The sequence below is a fragment of the Morus notabilis genome, unplaced genomic scaffold, assembly GCF_000414095.1.
Source record: "Morus notabilis unplaced genomic scaffold, ASM41409v2 Scaffold456, whole genome shotgun sequence".
NCBI classification, from domain to species: Eukaryota; Viridiplantae; Streptophyta; class Magnoliopsida; order Rosales; family Moraceae; genus Morus; species Morus notabilis.
In genome coordinates, this window is record NW_010367949.1 from 226,626 (window position 1) to 246,566 (window position 19,941).

Consider the following 19,941-nt stretch of genomic DNA (forward strand, 5'->3'; position numbering starts at 1 on the left):
GCGGGGGCGGGGGGGTTCCCCTCATCATTCATTCCAGTTAACCCTCCACAAGCTTAACAGGAAGAACTACCTAGAATGGGCATAGCCCATGAAGCTGGCTATAGATGGCAAAGGGAAGCCCGGCCATTTGACCAGAGACGTGGAAAAAACTAAAGCAGGAGACTCGGACATGCTTTGGCATTATAGACTAGAACATCCAAGTTTTTATTATTTAAAAAACTTGCTGTCTGATTTATTTAGAAATAAAAGTCCATCTTCTTTTCACTGTAAAATTTGTGAACTAGCTAAGCATCACCGATCTTTTTTCCTTCCAGACCATATCCAGCTTCAAAACCATTTATGTTAATTCATAGTGATGTTTAAGGACCATCTAGAGTTTCGACGATGTCTGGAACTCTATTTCTATTTCTAATAATGTTATGCTTTGGCATTATAGACTAGGACATCCAAGTTTTTATTATTTAAAACACTTGTTGCCTGATTTATTTAGAAATAAAAGTCCATCTTCTTTTCAATGTGAAATTTGTGAACTAGCTAAGCATCACCGATCTTTTTTTCTTTCCAAACCATATCAAGCTTCAAAACCATTTATGTTAATTCAAAGTGATGTTTGGAGACCATCTAGAGTTTCGACGATGTCTAGAAAAAAATGGTTTGTCAGTTTTATCGATGATCATACACAGCTTAGTTGGGTATATTTATTAAAGGATAAATCTGAAGTAAAGAAGATTTTCCAAGTGTTTTATACAATGGTTGAGACACAATTTCAGGAAAAAATCAAAGTGTTTAAAAGTGATAATGGTATAGAATACTTTAATGAAGTCTTAGGGGATTTCTTTTTGAAAAAAGGCATAGTACATCAAAAGCTCATGTCCGGACACACCCCAACAAAATGAGATAGCTGAACGGAAAAACAAATACCTCTTAGAAGTCACTAAAGCGTCTTTATTTACTAATAATGTTCCTAACTATCTTTGGGGAGAAGCTCTTTTAACTGCAACATACCTTATAAATCGCATGCCTACCAACATCTTGAATTTTAGAACACCTCTAAGTACTTTTAAAGATGTTTTTCCTACTTATAAGTTGACATCTGATTTACCTTTGAAAGTATTTGAGTGTAGTGCATTTATTCATATACATGGCCAGAACCGTGGACAGTTAGATCCTTGAGCTAGGAAGTGTGTATTTGCAGACTATGCTCCGACTCAAAAGGGGTACAAGTGTTATGACCCAAGTTCTAAAAAAATGTTTGTTATGTCACTTTTTTTTGAGAATCAACCGTTCTTTGGTACTCATCTTTAGCGGGAAAGCATAAATGACACTGACCAACCCGTAACAAAAATTCTAAGTTTCTTAATAAATACGGAACTGAGTGATTTAACTAATGAAAATTTGAATTCCAAAACTATAGAGCTATCTCATGATATTGGTAGAAATGAAAATAGAGAACAAATAGGTATAGAAGAACTATTTGTTTACTCGAGAAGGAACCGGAATCAAGGGAATGAGACTGAAACCTCCCAACACTGTCAAGAGTCTACACCTCAGGTCATTCAGAACTCCATCAATGTTCCAAGTAATTCTCATCTAGTACCCACCCACATAAGTCTACCTAATCCTGAGCCTATTAAGTCCAAACCAAACATATCTAACCTTGATCTTCCAATTGCTCAACGTAAAGGTGTCAGAAGTTATGTAAAGTATCCCATGTCCAATTTTGCTAGCTATTAAAATTCGTCACCAGTGTTTTCTTTGTTTACCTCACAATTGTCTAGTGTGGAGATTCCAAAAAATGTGCAGGATGCTTTAGAGGTTCCTAAATGGAAGGAAGCTATTCTTGAAGAAATGAGGGCTCTTGAAAAAAATGGGACATGGGAAGTAATGGAGTTGCCTAAGAAAAAGAAGACAGTTGGCTACAAATGGGTGTTCACAACCAAATACAAATCAGATGGATCCCTAGAGAGATACAAGGCACGCCTAGTAGCTAAAGGATTCACTCAAACGTATGGTATTGATTATCTTGAAACCTTTGCACCCGTGGCAAAACTGAATACTGTCAGAGTGCTCTTAGCAATTGCAGCTAATCTAAACTGGCCACTTCAACAACTAGACGTGAAGAATGCACTCCTTAATAGCGACCTAGAAGAAGAAGTATACATGAATCCACCTCCAGACTTTGAGGGAAAAAATGGATCAAAGGCATATAAACTCAAAAAGTCCTTATATGGCTTGAAATAATCACCAAGAGCTTGGTTCGAGAGGTTTACACAATTTGTGAAGAAGCAAGGATATGCCCAGGGACAAGTAGACGATACCATGTTCACAAGGCATTCAACTGATGGGAAGATAGTTGTTCTTATAGTGTATGTTGACGATATTATTCTCATTGGGGATGACACAACTGAAATGGAGCGCTTAAAGCAGTGTCTAGCTTCCGAGTTCGAAATCAAAGACTTGGGTTCACTAAAATATTTTCTGGGTTCACTAAAATATTTTCTTGGTATGGAGGTAACTCGATCAAGAAAAGGAATTGAAGTATCACAAAGAAAATATGTGATTGATTTACTTAAAGAAACTAGAATAAGTGGATGTCGTCCTGTCGAAACACCAACTGATCCAAATCATAAGTTTGGAAACAAGGAAGGAAACCCAGTAGATACAGCCCGATATCATAAACTAGTTGGGAAGCTAATTTACTTGTCACATACACGACCAGACATAACATTTACCGTGAGCCTAGTGAGTCAATTCATGCATTCTCCTCATGAAGAACATCTTGAAGCAGTCTACCGCATTCTTAGATACTTGAATAACTCTCCAGGAAAAGGTTTATTTTTTGGAAAGAATGAACAACGAAGTATTAAAGCATACACATATGCAGGCTGGGCAAGATCCATTTTGGATACGAGGTCCACATCAGGCTATTGTACGTTTGTATGGGGAAACCTAGTAACTTGAGAAGCAAAAAACAAAATGTAGTGGCCCATAATAGTGCTGAAGCAGAATATAGATCGATGGCACATGAAATTTGTGAAATGGTGTGGCTTAAACGAATCTTGGAGGAACTAAGAAGACCTATGACCATGCCTACGAAGTTGTACTGTGATAACAAGGCAGCCATTAGCATTGCCCACAATCCAGTTCAACATGACTTTACAAAACATGTTGAGATTGACAGGCATTTCATAAAAGAGAAGATTGAAGCTGGAGCTATTTGTATGCCATTTGTCCTAACATCGCAACAAGTGGCTGATTTCTTACCAAAGGATTATTCACACCAAGCTTTGAATTTTTTATTAGCAAGTTGAGCAAGATAGATATCTATAAACCAACTTGAGGGGGAGTGTGGAAATAATGGATTTCTATACCAAATTCAGTGATATCTATAAACCAATCTGGTCAATAAGGGATTTGGGATAGATTAGGAAAGTAGTTTATTTTTTCAAAATAAAGAGATTCCTTGAAATAAGGATCTCCTTCAATCAAGGGATTTCTATACCAAATTCAGTGGTATGCTTTCCCTATAAAGTCTTGTAAATATTGCACAGAGACTATTAGAGCAATATACATTTTTTCTACCCCAGAAACCTATAATTTCCTAAGACAACAAGCCTCACATGGAATTTTTCTAATTTGAAGGATCTTTTTGGCCCTTCAATGGATGTCCAAGTGAGTTTTTAATAATTCTTCGCATTATCATTGAACCAGGATGACCTAAATGATCATGCCATAGAGTTAATGCCTGAGGATCTTCTTTAACTACCATATGTGACTCAATCACCTTCATATATGTGTAATGCAATCCCGAAGAAAGCATTGGTAGTTTTTCTAAGATGTACTCCTTCCTAGATACACTAATCGTAAGATGCATATATTTCATGTTACCTTCAGTTACAAACTAAGTACATATCTATGAAGATACATGTTATTACAGCTTAACAAATTTCTTTTGGACTTTGATGAACAAAGCATCATTTATGGATAATTTTGTTCCATTTGATAAAATGAAGCTAGCTTTACCAGTTACTTCAACCAGATCTATAAGACTTGATATCATATTGATAATTGTTTTTGTTGGTTTTAAATCAGAGAAGTAAATTTTTATATTTAAGGATGCGTGTGTTGGTATCACTATCTGGTATGCAAATATTCTCAAGATTAACTTTGAACTTGGCTCTATCCATATCAAGCATCGCGCAAAAATAATAATGGTAAATATCATAACAGTTCACGAAATTGTTCAAAAGGTAATACATAACGCAACATTCATGAAAAATCAAGTCTAATAACACTACATTAGAGCACATATATCTATCTAATTATCATCTATAACCTTTTTCACAAAATCATCAATGACGTATGAGACGTTAAGATGAGTTAAGTCATCCATTAAAATTCACTTCCTTTTCTTTCCCTTTCAGTGATGCCTATAAAATTTACAAAGGCGTTCTAGTGTTCAACAAATTCGAGACCAAAAACCTTTGATATCGCGTCTATAATAAGAATCTTCAGGATTTTAGGAAGAATTTCCATTAACATATTCTCTTTTATCATGATGCTTATTTTGGATCATGAATTCTATGAAGGGTTGTAATAAGCTCTTCGACCATGTCCTCGACTACGGCCACATCCATGACCTCAACCATGAATATATAATTGTTCAAAATTTTTAGAGAATACAACATTTACTTCTAAAAATGCCGATGAACCAATGGGACAAGTCTAATAATTTTTTATCAAAAGTTCATTCCTTTTCAATACAACGAACTCGAGCTTTGCAAGATTTGACAAGGTGTTAACTCTTTCATGAGTTAATGAAGGTATACTCGTAACAAGACTACAACATTCGTGCTAATAACATTATATAAAACTAACAAAAGAAATTTTTAGACAGAAACTAGTGAGAGAAAGTTCATTAAATGCTTGAGGTTGTACATTTGCATTATATTAGCCCCGTATTGAAAAATACAATGCTATACATTACTATTTGAATATACTATGCAGCTACTATTTGCATAGTAATCACTATTTACAGTCGCTATTTGCACAGTATCAAACGTATTATTTGACTCTTACTGTTTACAGTAACATTTAGAATAGTACCAAACACATTATTTGACGGTCCATTGTTTTCACAGTGACCATCAACAGTTGGAATGTAGACAGATGATTGATTCACAACAAACCCAACATTTAAAGTACCAAATCAAGTGTCAATGTGCTAGAGACATCATGCATGACTAAGTCATTCATAAGTGCCTGTTCAAATCTATTCTTTTTTTCTTTTTCTTTTTCTTTTTTTTTTTTGTGAAAAGGAAACGACTTTTATTAATAATGTAGGAAAGGGGAGGGAGGGAGAGATATAAAAAATAAATAAATAATAAAAAATTTCAAGACAGCTTTAAGCAATAGCTAAACAAGAATGCTAGAGTAGGGCTATAAAGGGGATCCCAACTCCTAATAAAATCCAAAAAATTTGGTCTGCCAAATTCTTTATCCTTGTAAACCCACAACAAAACCCAATACTTTACTTTATCCTAAAGAATAAGCCTGTCCTCCTCCTAGTCCTCCAAAATTTTATTATTCCTTTCCAACCATGAGCCCTAAAAAGTAGCTAAGATTGTGGCCCGCCATAAAATCATTCCTCTTTGACTGAAACTCAAAGGAGAAGAAAAAATCAGCAACTCAATACAACTTCGAGGCATGACCCAAGTGAAACCAAACTCCTTCAGCACCCAAGACCAAAGCAGGCGGGAATAAGCACTGTTAAAGTATTAAACTATTGTTGGCCCACCTCCTAACAGCTTAAGCTTTTGGAATGGATTGGTAAACTAACATAGTATCAGAGAGGGAGGTCTTGACTTCAAACTCCCGTAATTGTACTCTTTATCCCCATTTAAATTATTATCATGTGTTGGGTCTTTAATATATCTCGGGCTTAAATATTCACGTGTTGGGCTTTGCAATTAATTTACCCATACGATTGCCCATTGTCTAGCCCACAAGTGAGAGGGAGTGTTAAAGTATTAAACTATTGTTAGCCCACCTCCTAATAGCTTAAGCTTTTGGGATGGATTGGTAAACTAACAAGCACAATGCAAAAACAAGTGATATGCCGACTTCCCATCATCGTTACACAAGCAATACCACCCTGGGGAAATTGAAAGGAACAAACTTCTTTGTTGCAATGAATCATGAGTATTCACCTTATTAAGAGCGAGCAGCCAACAAAATACTTGGACCCTAATGGGGGCTCGAGTTTTCCAAATATTCTCATAGAAGCAAAGCGCGAAATTGATGAATCAGCTATCAATGAAAAGAATAGTGACTTAACATAAAACAAGCCGCGACTATCAGGTACTCACTCCCTTCTATCTTGGATTACACCAATGAGCCTGGTTCTCTCCACATTCGCAATCAACTCCAAGACCTCCCTCGACTCCCTATCTGTTAGATTCGTTGGAAATTTGAAATTCCATAAGACGCTGCCATCATCCTGAACTTCATTGTCCTCCACAAAATTTGATATTGGCTTATTCTGAAGAGGGGAAATTCTGTATAGAGAAGGAAATCTTGAGCACAAAGGACCACTTTCGACCCAAGAATCTTCCCAAAATCTCACAATTTCTCCCAAGCCAATCTTTCCATTTAACCCGCTGGAAAAACAACCCGGATATCAACTGAATTGACTTCCATGGGCATATGAATGCTACTCTCAATTCTGCTCTTGAATCCCACTTATTTGAAGCCAATCCATACTTCCCAACCACAACCCTATGCCATAATGCATCAGCTTCCAACGGAAACCTCCAAAGGCATTTTGCTAACCGGTCTTCATTTCTCTTCCTTAAATTCCCAATACCCAATACTCCCCACCTTCTTTGGTCTACTACAAACCTGATCCCAACCCACCAAGTGAGTCGCATTATCGTCAGAAAACCCCTCCCAAGAAAAGTCTCTTGTGAGCTTCTCAATCACCCCCGCTACTGCAACAAGGTAGATAGGCAAGGTAGATAAAATTGACTGAATGAGAGTTAGCCTACCTCCTTTTGACAAGAAAGCTTTTCCCACCTGTCCAATCTCTTAGCCACTTTATATACCACCGGATCCCAAAAAGATGTCTGCAACGGATTTCCACCTAAAGGTAAACCCAAGCATTTGACTGGCCACGAACCCACTGAACAACCAACAACACTAGCCAGCCTAGACAACCTCTCTTCTTCCACATTTATGCCCAGAATAATGATTTTGTCCCGGTTCATTTTCAAACCCGAGACTAGACAAAAAATCTCCAAAATAGAGGTTAGATTCAACAAGCTTTCCTCTTCAGGTGGGCTAAAAAATAGTGTATCATCCGCGAACTGGACCTGGCTTATTTTGACATTCGATCTCCCCACACTTAGCAGAATGACAAGAGAAGCTTCGACGACTCTGTCAACTAACCTGCTCAACACATAAACTACAAGAGTAAACAAATATCGGGACAACGGGTCCCCCTGCCGCAGCCCTCTTAAGGCTGCAAATTTGCCCCTTGGCCTACCATTAATCATCATGGAATAATTAACTGAACCGACACACCCCGCTACCCACTTTCTCCACCTAGCACCAAACCATTTTCACTCCAAAACAAAATCTAGAAACTTCCATTCCACGTGATCATACGCCTTTTTGAAATCAATTTTCACCACCACCCCCTCTCTTCTTGAAGCTCCAAGTCTTCCACTACTTCCTTTGCAACCAACACTAGATCTAAATCTGCCTTCCTTCCACAAACGCCCCTTGAACTTCTAAAATTGTTTCCCAACCTTCAGCCTATTCGACGACACCTTCGATATGATTTTATAGAGGCCAATGGGTCTAAAATCCTAATTTTGTAAGAATTGACTTTTTTAGGGATCAAACAAATATATGTTTCATTGGTGATACTATTAACAATCCCAAACCTCCAAAATTCTTCAATCGTCTTCACTGCATCACTTTTCATAAAATCCTAACACTCCTAAAAAAAGATAGCGTGAAACCATCCGGACCGGGAGCCTTGTTGCCGTCACAACTGAAAACTGCTCTCTTAATTCCGTCCTCTTCAAAAGGCTTCTCCAAAGATTCAGCAACATGTGTAGAAGTCGGACTCCAATCCAAACCTTCAACACAGAAAATTCCCCACCCGACGATTCATATAATTTAGCATGAAATTCAACTATCCTCTTCGTAATATCCTCCTCTTCCTCTGTGAAAACTCCATCTTTTGTTTCCAATTTTGAACTGGTGTTCCTTGTTCTCCTTGCATTTAGTAAGCGATGGAAACGTTTGGAATGTGCATCTCCCTCTCAGCCCAAATGGATTTGCACTTTAGTCTTATAGCCCTATCCTCCTCCTCTATTAAGCGGAACAATCGGTGTTTAAAATCCTTCCGCTGCAACACCGAAGACCAATCGGAGCTCCCTTCCTTACGATCAATCTCCTCGATTCTCTTTAAAGTTTTCCTCTTCTCCACTCGTTTAGCCTCGGCTACCTCCATACTCCACCTTTTTACTTTTCCTTTCAGCAACTTCAACTTCCACATACATCAGTAACCCTCCCAACCTCCAACTTCTTCTTCTACCCACCAAACCTTCATACATTTAATTAACTCCTTATTCTCAAGCCAAATATTGTTAAATCTAAAGGGGGAGAGCCCCCATGCTAGCGGTTTTGTATGAAAAAGAACCGGGCAGTGATCAGAAACTGCTCGAACAGAAGCTTCTTGACGCCCATACGGAAAGAACTCCATCCAACGTTCAGAAAGCAAGAACCTGTCCAATCTACAACATATGGGGGAATCACTGAAATTAGACCAGGTAAATTTCACGTTGTGAAGAGGTGGATTAGTCAACTACAAATCCTTAATGAGCTCACCGAACAGCTTCATACTCCTTGTGATGGTGCTGCTGCCACTCTTCTCCGACAAGAACCGGGTAACATTGAAGTCTCCTCCAACACACCATCTTTGACCACACAAACTCCAAACCCCTGCTAACTCATCCCAAAACAACTCTCTTTTATTGTGGTGGTTAGGGCCGTATACTCCTGTAAACCACCAAAAATCTCCTTCCTCAACTTCAATAGTAACCGAAAATCTCCCAAAAGGCTTTCAACTACTTTAATTCGTCTAACATCCCAAACTACCAAAATTCTTCTAGAACACCATGGCAGGTAATAGGACCCATTCTTTGAATCTGGACTGCCAAATACTACCCACAAATCTTCTCTCTACTTCTTTCCGTTTAACCTCTTATATAATCAAAATTTCAAGGTTTTCTTTACCCACAACCTCTCGAACTCCCCTTCTTTTTAAAGGAGAGTTCCCTCCTCTGATATTCCAAGTCATCAGTTTCATTAAAGATTATTTCCCCATTAGCCTTCTTATCTTACCAGATATTATATTCCAAATTCTTCAATTCCAGGTTTTGGCCTTTTATTCTGGCTGTCTTTGCAGTCCCTCCAACATTGCCTTTATTCCCCTTCTTTGAACTCGAAAGTTGAAGGTGCATATTTTGAAGCACTGACCAGATTTTACTCCACTTCACTCTCCTACCACCAATAGTCAGTGTGCTAAACTGATCAAACCCTTGCAATTAGATTGTTCTCTCCTTATGTGCATAATTCTGCCCTTCCCCAACTTTGGGCCCCTGCAATTCTACCGGCCACTGAATTACATCCCTCCGTTAGCCCACCCTCATACTTATAAATCTCAACTGGAGCCACTGATGCTAGAGGAGAAAGAGTTAAAGCATTTGAGCTAGTTTCAAGATTATTACCTGCTTGGCTCTCCAACACTAATTCCTCCGAACTCCCTATTGCGGTAAGAAACCTCACTTCCTCTAGACCCACAAACCCTTCCTGATTGTCCAACCCACTCCTCCGTTGAACAAAAAGAAGAGACTGATCGCGAACTGCTCTCATCTCCTGATGCATCCTCGTCTTAGGGAAGAAAATCTCCTCCTTCAACATCTGTATGCCCTGTTTCTGGGACAAGATCCGATTCTCTCTCAATCCCGCATCCATGGATATTATTCTTTGGAACTCTTCTAGAGTGCTGATAAAAAGAAAAAAAAAAGGAAATGCTTGATTCTGCAATTCTCCAAAGAACCGTGGCTTAGAGTAATGCAGAACCGGTTTTTTGGGAGTTTTTCTCTGATTTTCATCATCCCATTTTTTAAATTGTAGCCCTAACAAATTCTGACTTGTTTTTGGCCAGAATTCACCTCAGTCGGTTCTGAGGATGCTTTACAAAATCCCATCTTCAAATAGCTTAATAGCTTGTCTCTATTAGTAAGCCCAACTATTGAAGGCCCAATTTCTGAGTCGGCCCGCTCCTTATTAAAAGACTCTCTTGCCTTCTGAAGAACCATTATTATCTCGCAAAGGTCTAAATTTATTGAACAAAAATACTTCCCTTCTCCTTTTTTAGGTGGTAGGCGACATTGATTATTTGCATAATCGAGAATAGACTCTTCAACTATCTCTCTTCTCTTGAGATTGATGGCAGCATTGGGACATAGGAAGACTTGTACACCGGAAAATCTCCCCTATTTCCCTCTCGCTCCGTGAATTTGATCCCATTCTCTTCAATTTCATAATCTAATCAAGGCTATTAGTATAATTATAATCCCCAAGCAGCTTAAGTATGATCCTTTCCCAAGTCGAGAGAAAGATGTCAAAATTACTTTTTTTAGTACTGCCCCTTGGCCTCTCACATGAGTCTGAATTTCATGGTTCCATAAGTGAAAATATTTATAAAAAAAAAGGAGTTTTATTTTCCAGCGATTCCAACCAAGACAACATGAGACTCACATATCTAATAGATTTATATAATTAGTCATAAATAAGTTCATTCACTCATTACTTGTTTTTATGTTTCCCATACCATGCCCTTTTGTGAGACAGCTAATCAACTAAACATAAAATGTGACTGAGTAAATCATATTTTATTGTAAACTTATAAGGAGGTGTCTAAAATCAGTAATCTAGTAAGATAATGAAAGAGAGATACCACAATATTTCTGCCATCAAGCTGTAGCCTAGCACCACTATCAGCACCACTTTGAATTAATCTGCATATTCGTTCCTTGGCCTGTGAATGCAAGAAAGAAAATTTATTAAAAAAAAAAAAACCCCCTCAAGCATGGAGCTGTGCAAAAGAGTTGGTTGTATATACAACTAAAAGTTACTTTTATACCGTTTGGTTCGTTGGTTCGAATTTTATTGATTCGAACATTTTTATCGGAATAGAAAAATTCAAACTATATAGTTTAAATTGTAGTTTGAATTGGCGTTTAGATGTGCAGTTAAAATTTAACCTGAACGGGGAATAAAATTCAAATTTGTGTTTAGTAGGTGTGAAAAACAGAGAGAGTGGGCCTTGTTCATTTCACTGATTCGAGTTTTCAATTCGAGTTGAGATGTGATTTTATGTGAGAGCTTTTTACTGTAGCAAAAAAGTTAGATGTGATTGTTTGTGAGAGCTTTTTACTGTAGCAAAACTCGAATCAGCGAAATGAACGGGGCCTGAGCATCTTTTTACTATTCAAAAATGGTTTGAACGGTTTAACTTTAGAGGAGAGTTAAACTCTAAGTTAGATAATTTAACTCAATTTAAACGGGGAATATTATTCGGACGACGTGCTTACCAAAAATGAATTCAAACTTTGCTCACTGTTCAAGCTGAGTTGAAGAACTAAACCAGTGAAACAAATAGGGACTTTGTTACTAGTTTCAAAATCAATTAACTATCAAGTGTGAAAGACTTCAATTTCCCCGTCTTGGCGTAAAATTAAGTAGTATGCTCAAGATCAAAATAAAATTTAAAAATAAAAAAGAATAAAAAAAAAGGTGACGACCTGTTTGCTAATTACTGGACCAAGGTCTGCATCAGGTTCAGTTCCTGCATTTACTTTGAGAGCTTTGGCACGCTCAACTAGTTTGTTCTCCCTGCAAAAGTTTATATTTTTATTTTTCAACAGAAAAAAAAAAAAAAAAAAAAAAAGATTATGACCGATCCCTTTTTTACCAAAAATTGCCATGTGAGAAATGAATCTCGGAAAAGCACCTATATCACAATGAAAATTTCATGATCTCTGGATACCCTGTGCTTGAGACATTAAGGGTCTTGCATAGATGCATTACCTTTTCTGAGGCCTATGGGTAGAAATAAATACAAAATATGGAATTTGCATAACAAGGTAGATAAAAGTTAATAACAGGTGGAACTCCTCGAAGAAACCTCAGTCCCTACAGGGTGAGCATAGGTGGATAAATGTTTTCAGAAATGATTTAATACATATATAAAATCATTTGGCTAAGAGGAAAACTACAATTTACAACTAAGACACTCTGCAATGCGCGATCACTTTGGTGATTAAGTTGTTAAAGTGAAAAGAATCAATTTTACTAAAAGCTGTATGTTGGTACCGTAAGGAAAAATTACAAAATTCTCCATTATGTTCAAGTGAAATGCAATGTTCAACCTTGCATTCTAAAAAATTCAAAAATTTATCTCTTCAAATTGCTAATCCCTTAAGAAGCCCACCCTTAGCCTAGTATCCAATTCAGTTACAATTGGACATAAGTGTTGCCTTCAAATAAGGTTCCAGATAACTACGGAAATGGATTACTAATGGTAAAGCTGAACTATTGTTGAATTTAATGAGATTAAGTAAACTGAAAGGTGTTACAGGGGAGGGATTGTATAGGGATACTTTTGTAACCCTTGAGAATGCAAAGTTGAATATAGACCGTAGACGCAAAATTAAGAATGATAATTGGGTAAACGGGGTCAGGCATGCTTCCCTGCCCCAGCCCCTGCTTTCATTTTTGCCCCCAAACCCGCCTTACTTGGGGTCCAAGAATTCATATCGGAGAGGCCTTCCCTATACCTTACCCATTTACCCATTAAGGAAAAAAAATATTGCAATATTATTAACACATATATAAATCACATCAAATTAAATATAAAATTAGGAATCATTAGGATTTTTAAAGATGGAAAATTACTTTTCAACTTTTTTAATCGCATATTTTTAAGTAGCATTATAATATATTATATATATTTGTATTAAAAATATTTATGTATATCGGGGCTAGTATGGGGGCAGCAGGTGCTTCCCCTGCCCCCGCCCCCATTTATGTGGACAATATAAACCTCCAAACCCAGCCCCATCCCCATTTAACAACCCCCATACCCGCCCCCTCCCCATTTAACAACCCCCATGTCCGCCCTATTCGGGGTGGATACCGCGGGTAAAAAACTCATCCCTACACAAAATGCATGCTAGCTAAGAAGAGATCTCTTTGTACGGTCTTTCTCGTAAAATAAAACATTTTCATAGAAGGGAAGCATTTGGAGAGGGATGAGTTTGTCATACCATGACTTTGCACCTCCAACAAAAACAACAGTGCTGAGTGCCATGCACCTCTGGCCTGCCGCACCAAATCCAGCTGCAACAATGGCATTCAAAGTAGCATCCTCGCTTGCATCAGGCATCACGATTGCATGGTTCTTGGCCCCCATATTCGACTAAAGAAAGAAAGGAAGTTGGATCCTTTCAACAGTCACAAGGATATGAAAGGAACAAACAAAACTATTCATACTTTTCTTTTTCTTTTTTTTTTTTTCCCAAAGGAGCTGAATTTGACTTACCTGAACACGTTTCCCTTTAGCTGCTGCCCTTGAATATATATGCATGCCAGCCTTTTAATGTAAAATAAAGATGTACACATAAGATCCAGTAGAGAAAAACAAATCCATTAAAAACTGCTGAAGAAGTCATTGAGAAAATGGCAATATCAAGTAAGTACAAATAATTCTGCTACATAAACATATGCATATTGCTCAGTTGTTGGTGGAGCAACAATAAAGTACGGATAACTTCTTGTACAAATAAGCAGCCTACTCCCTTCTATTTTGAAAGGGGAAGAAAGTCCCCCAAAGAGATAACAGAATGAAACATAACTTATTCAAATAGAAACAAGGCCTATGTTACTTCTGATCTTTCTTTGAACTCAAGACCTCAATGTTGAGGTTGTCGTGAACTTCCTACCAGGCTAAGCTTGCAAGTACACTTTATTCTCAAATATTCCAACATACGGAATCCATTCCAAACTAAAAGATACGTCAATGTAAACAGAAACAAAATCCATTTTCACATGCATCTTGTGTAAGGCATGAACCTTTTCACACGAAGTTCAAATCGTGATCTAAGACAACCGTCATCAGGCTTGATGCCTCTTTATTGTGCATATCCTCAATCATTTGACATGCTTTATATTAAGCATTAAGAATTTGTTTCATTATTCTTATAAAAGTAGTGGATAGGATATATATTAAAGAAATGCTTTCTCAACTGAAAAAAAAAAATGAAGATATGCTTTATGGTACTTACAGTGTTGGAACCTACGAATGATACAGCTTTGATATCATCATCATCACAAATTGCATTCACGATATCCTGCACAAAGCGATACTCATCGGGATGCCATAAGGCTGAGAACCATAAAAGGGGAAACATATTGACACCAATTCAGTGGTAATATCTTCCAATTCATAGTCTCCTATGCAAAAAGTAGCATCTCACTTTCAGTAAACCCTGTCCCCTCTTGGTAAAAGCAGGAAAGTTCTAGATTTCTAGTATAGCATTAAGAGTTTTTAACTGCAATAGCTAACATCTTCATGCCATGATTGAGTTCTAATATTCACCATGATAAAATTGAAGATCAACAAGAGATCACACATAAGCAATGAATCTGTTTAGTAAGGAATAAATAAAGGTCAATGAAGCATGTAGAGTGAGGAAAAATCAGTTGAACTACATGCGTACTGCATACATTTGTTCCATGAACAATATTCAAGACACCCTTAGGCAAACCAGCTTCCATTGCTAACTCTGCAAGTATTATTGAAGCGCCTGCAGAAACAACACAACTTCCAATCAGTTTCACGTAAAAGCATGTATATTCTAGTTGCATGCAACCCTTATATAACAATGCAAAGAAGATATTGAACGCTTTTCATATCATAGGAGGCATCATATGTACAATGAGCCAAAGAGATAATAGCAAAAAAGTGCAATGTGGGGATGACAGGCAAAGGGATGTTAATATATGAGGTAATAACTGAAATAATGATTTCATTTGTACAGGAACATCAAATTACGTAGAAGCCCGAGATACAGCCAAAAGAATTTCTTGCTGCATATTTGACTTATACTTACATAAAATTAGGTGCCAGAGAGGACTATCCGTATCTACCCACCAAAATACCTGACCCTAAATTAATGCTGAGACCAATAGTTTAAGTACATTTACGTCTTGTCCTGCATCTTTCTAAGATTAGGCAAGTGTAGAACTTTCATCAAGGAATTCGGTATTCCTCATAAAGCATAAGCTTCCAGACAAAGAAAAGATGTTTCTAAGTAAATCCTCATAAATACACTCTCTACAGATAGATTATTTACTCTTTAGGGACAATACTCAAGGAATCTATACATCCCGGTCTGAACATATCACCTGGATCTTTTTCCGATGGCTTTAAAACAAATGTATTTCCGCATGTAACTGCAACTGGGAACATCTGCAGTAAGATTATGAAACAAACAATTAGATTTTATAACTAATTTATTGGACCTGTGATGAAAAATACTCAGACCAACACAAACAAGAAAATTGTCATCTTGTAAAAATAACACTCGTAAGGCATAACAGTAATTGTAGACATACAGAATAGTATAATGTTAGCCTCATGCACGTTAACAGTACTGAAATGTCAAAGACTTGAAAATGAGCAACCAGTTGTCTCTTGCAGAAGGAAACTAAAACCAACATGTGAAAAAGGACTTGTAGTCAGTAGTTACACAGTGGTTTATCATCAAGAGGGAAAATTAGCAGGCTTACCCATAATGGAATCATTGCTGGAAAGTTAAAGGGACAAATTCCAGCACAGACACCGAGTGGCTCCCGAACACTGTATGTGTCAATTCCATTGGATACATTGGAGACATACTCCCCCATCTGCAGAGTTGCCATACCACATGCATGTTCCACCACCTCTAAACGTAAAAACCAATCAAAATTCACAGAGTTTGGAAATCACTAATTGTTCTGCCACTATTATGGTATAAAACCTACTTAAAACAACAAAGTAAACATACAAACCTAGCCCACGAAAAACATCCCCATGTGCATCTTTTAGTGTCTTTCCTTGTTCTGTTGTAATATTTACAGCAAGCTTGTCCTGAATCAATTATAGACTGATTTCAGTTACTGCCTTCAAAAATTTTGAACTGAACAAAAACTCTCAAGTACAAAATCCTTAAAACACTTATTAGAGTTGTTGTCAGCTTATGCCTTGTCACAACCATTCAATTACAGTAGCCAATTTATGTGGGCCCATGTGGGACCCACAGTCATGGACAGCGAAGGATTGACAATCGCAAAAGCCACAATTTCCCACAGGATTACTTTTACTTACAATGTCTCTGCGAATAAGCTCTTGAAGCTTGAACATTATGCGTTGACGGGTTGTAACTGGCGTATTACGCCATGAAGGAAACGCTTGCTTTGCTGCAGATACCGCAGCTATGAATTCTTCATTTGTGGTCAAAGGAACTTGCGAAACGACTTCTTGCGTAGCCTACCATCAAAATTTTGCCAAAAAACTCTCAATACAAGAATCACATCTTAAAGATCAGTTTCTAAAGAAAATAAGAAAATGTTGCAGCATCTTATTCACTCACAGGGTTTATAACATCAATGAACGCTGATGATTGTGAATCAACAAAACTACCTCCAATAAGATTCGGAACCCTCTGTGCAGAATAAACCCACAATAAGTATAAGCAATCAAGTAAAAAATAAATTGCATCAGTTAAACTCAAAGGCTATGTCTTTAGCATGGAAATTCATGTTTGACTTAAATCCCTACTCATTTAGAAACAAAAATCTGTGCCAGTCTTCCTGAATTCCATTAATTATGTTAAAAGTCCAATTCTACATCAGTTCAAATTTAAGCAAACCAGTGAAATTTCCAAGTTCCGTTCATTTTTTCCCGCACTTTCTCGGCATCCAGACAAGAGCACAAAAAAATAAGCAAAAACAAAGATTGTGTTTGGAGTTGTTTTTGTTTCTGTTTTTCAGATTTTTTGAGAAAGAAAAAATAAAAACGAAGAGAAACGGCGTTCGGCACAATTAAAGACAAAAAACAGAAATGAAAACGATTTTTTAATTTAGTATAAATTAAGAGAAAAATGAAAAACGACTTTTAGTCGTTTTTCATTTTTTATTTCCGTTTTCTCCTCTTTCGAGTAGAGAAAAAAAGAGAGACATCAATAACTTTTTTATACTGAAAATAATCTCTTCATAAAACTACCAAACACATTTTTAAAAATAATTTTTTAAATTTAAAACGTTTTCATTTTTATTTTCATATAAAAAAATAAAATTATTTTAAAACGAGTTCCTTCCTAATCCACCCAAACTCTTTAAAGTATATCTCGTCTCCGTAAAGTTGCAAACCAATAAAGTCATACGCATAAGAAGTTAAGAACCAATTTTCTCTGGAAACAAACAAACAAAAGGATTACCAGAGGATTAGGCTGCCCTTTTGAGGGCTCGGCGGCTGTAGAAAACGCAGAGCTCCTCAAGCAAAAGATCTGAGGCCTCAAAGCCTTCAAGTTCCTCCCTACAAATACTTCAAAAACACAAACGTAAGATCGAATCTGAGTTTCACAGTTATAGTTTCCATGGAAACCAGAGTTTCGTGAATGTTTTACCTCGTTGAATCAAAAACTGCGACATCGTTTCTTTCTTTCGCTGATTTGATGATTTTGAAGTTTTCCACTCAGCTCAGCGTCAGCAGCTCTTTTATATGTAGTTGTGTTGGTGTTCTGCTTTTGAAGAGTGCTTGATTGAGAGTTGTAAACCAAGTTCGACCGTTGGATGATGAGGAGAAGTGTATGATCGGACCGTGGAGGTTAGTGAGAGAAAGTACGGGCACAACTAAAATATTCCGGTACCCGGTTGTGGGCCTCTGTATGGAGTCTGGTTATGATTTATGAAAGGAACGTACATTCTCCATTTTTATTCTTTATTTTTAATTAATATTTTTTTAATTAAAAGAATATTTATTTATAGAGATAAAATTTAATTTATACATTTTACGAATAAATTTAATAATTTTTTCTAAAAAAAATAAAGACAATAATAAGTGAATTGACATTGATGTTGGATAAATTTATGAATTAAATAAAAATTCCTCTTAAATTATAACTTTTGTAACACTTTACTTTTTAATTTTTAAAACATAATAATTATTTCTCTTAAACAATAAAATGTTAACAAAAGCTCATTAGTTAAGTTTTTAAAGAAAATTGACATTTAATTAATTATTTTATGAGTATTTTAGTAACTCTATGGTTTGAAATTTAATATAAATTTAAATCTAATTAAAATTTGGAATTTTAATTACAAAACATCCATTATTAATTGTGTCACTAGGACGAAGAAGATTTATTTTATTTTTTATATTATATGTAAATTAGACTAAAAAAATTAGGGTGCATGGTTGAAATAGTAATTGTGCTCTGCATTGATTAACAACAACTGTTATTTATGTGACACGTGTCAAAACTGTTAAATTTCTTAACGAATGGGGGATTTTTATTACCGTTTTATTGTTTCATTGAACGGATGTTACGTTTTAAAGATTATGAGATAAAGTGTTACAAGTGGCATAATTCAAAGAGAATTTTTGTAATTAACCCTAAACTTATTAAGGTTAGGTAAAGCCGCAAAGGGAATTGACTCATATGACTCCTTATTTTTATACATTTTCATATTCCCCTAATAATATCATGACACGTTAATTAAAACTGTCACGTCATTTAAAATATATGATATATATTATCATATCAGTTAAGAGGTCATAATTTTAACTTAAGTGACATAATAGGGAGACGAAAGGGGATATATGAACTCAATTCTAGGTAAAGAGACACTAGTGCTATTACATACGATAATAATAACAATAATAAGTGAATTAAAAAGTTCAATTTTAGGGAGTTTGTAACAAAATTTTGGACTATACCATATCTTAGTAAATATATAACCAATCAACCAGGTTTAAAATTAATCGACAAAAACACCCTTTTCTCCTAGTTGTAAATATAGTTTAATTGTAATTTCTCATTTAATTCCACTTGACGAGTTTAAATTCTCCCAAGTTTAAAAAGAAAAACACCTCGTTCATTTCACTAATTCGAGTTTAAAATTTGAGTTTTGCTACAGTAAAAAGCTCTCATATAAAATCACGTCTTAACTCAAATTAAAAATTCGAATCAACAAACTAAACGGTAGTAAAATAAATAAAAAATTACCCCTTTCTCTCCTAACTAAATAGTAGATATACCAATTGATATAGAATAATGAATTTAGCAATTGAGTTTTTCTTTTTTCAATGGGGGATTTATTGATTTAGTCGATGTAAAAATTTTCTTTAGACAGTAAATGATTGATTTACCGACTGATTTTCCAATTAGGCTTGTGTAGAAAAATTTTGAAGGAAACTGACAAGTGAAGATCAAAGTGTAGCTCTCTTTTAATTAATTAATTATTGGTTTTATGGATAGAAGTTGATAGTAAGAAGCTGCAAGATCTGTCAACAAATTGTGCATAAAAAATATGAACAATCACCTTGCACCGCCAAAAGGAGTGATCCTTTGGTTTTTGGCTTTTTGCTGAGGATGGGAGGACAAGATAATACTAATGGAAGTGAAATTTTGGACGAATGGAGTCCGAAGACAATTGCTTTTGAGGGTCGTAAAAAAGAGGGGAAAGAAAATCTTATCTTATACAAGAAAAGTACAACAGTAGTATAATACATTGACGAGTGTGATTTATTTTTGTTAT

At 36.1% G+C, this 19,941-nt stretch overlaps 1 protein-coding gene across 3 annotated transcripts in view; it reads right to left on the reverse strand.

Annotated features, from left to right (window-relative positions):
* The window catches only part of LOC21397908 (methylmalonate-semialdehyde dehydrogenase [acylating], mitochondrial), a 27,675-nt gene extending 9,655 nt beyond the window's left edge, over positions 1–18,020 (reverse strand). For 2 of the 3 annotated variants that reach the window (XM_024175955.1, XM_024175953.1), the window contains exons 1-13: positions 17,808–18,020; positions 17,619–17,725; positions 16,773–16,844; positions 16,508–16,669; positions 16,192–16,270; positions 15,931–16,085; positions 15,547–15,610; positions 14,866–14,945; positions 14,424–14,489; positions 13,682–13,732; positions 13,407–13,558; positions 11,883–11,973; positions 11,036–11,116 (exon numbers count right to left, since the gene is read on the reverse strand). In XM_024175955.1, the coding sequence (XP_024031723.1) occupies positions 11,036–11,116; positions 11,883–11,973; positions 13,407–13,558; positions 13,682–13,732; positions 14,424–14,489; positions 14,866–14,945; positions 15,547–15,610; positions 15,931–16,085; positions 16,192–16,270; positions 16,508–16,669; positions 16,773–16,844; positions 17,619–17,725; positions 17,808–17,832 (1,185 nt within the window). In that variant the 5' untranslated portion in view covers positions 17,833–18,020. The remainder of the gene's footprint in view (positions 1–11,035; positions 11,117–11,882; positions 11,974–13,406; positions 13,559–13,681; positions 13,733–14,423; positions 14,490–14,865; positions 14,946–15,546; positions 15,611–15,930; positions 16,086–16,191; positions 16,271–16,507; positions 16,670–16,772; positions 16,845–17,618; positions 17,726–17,807) is intronic. The other variant, XM_024175954.1, reaches the window with a different exon arrangement.
* Positions 18,021–19,941: the final 1,921 nt, after the last annotated feature.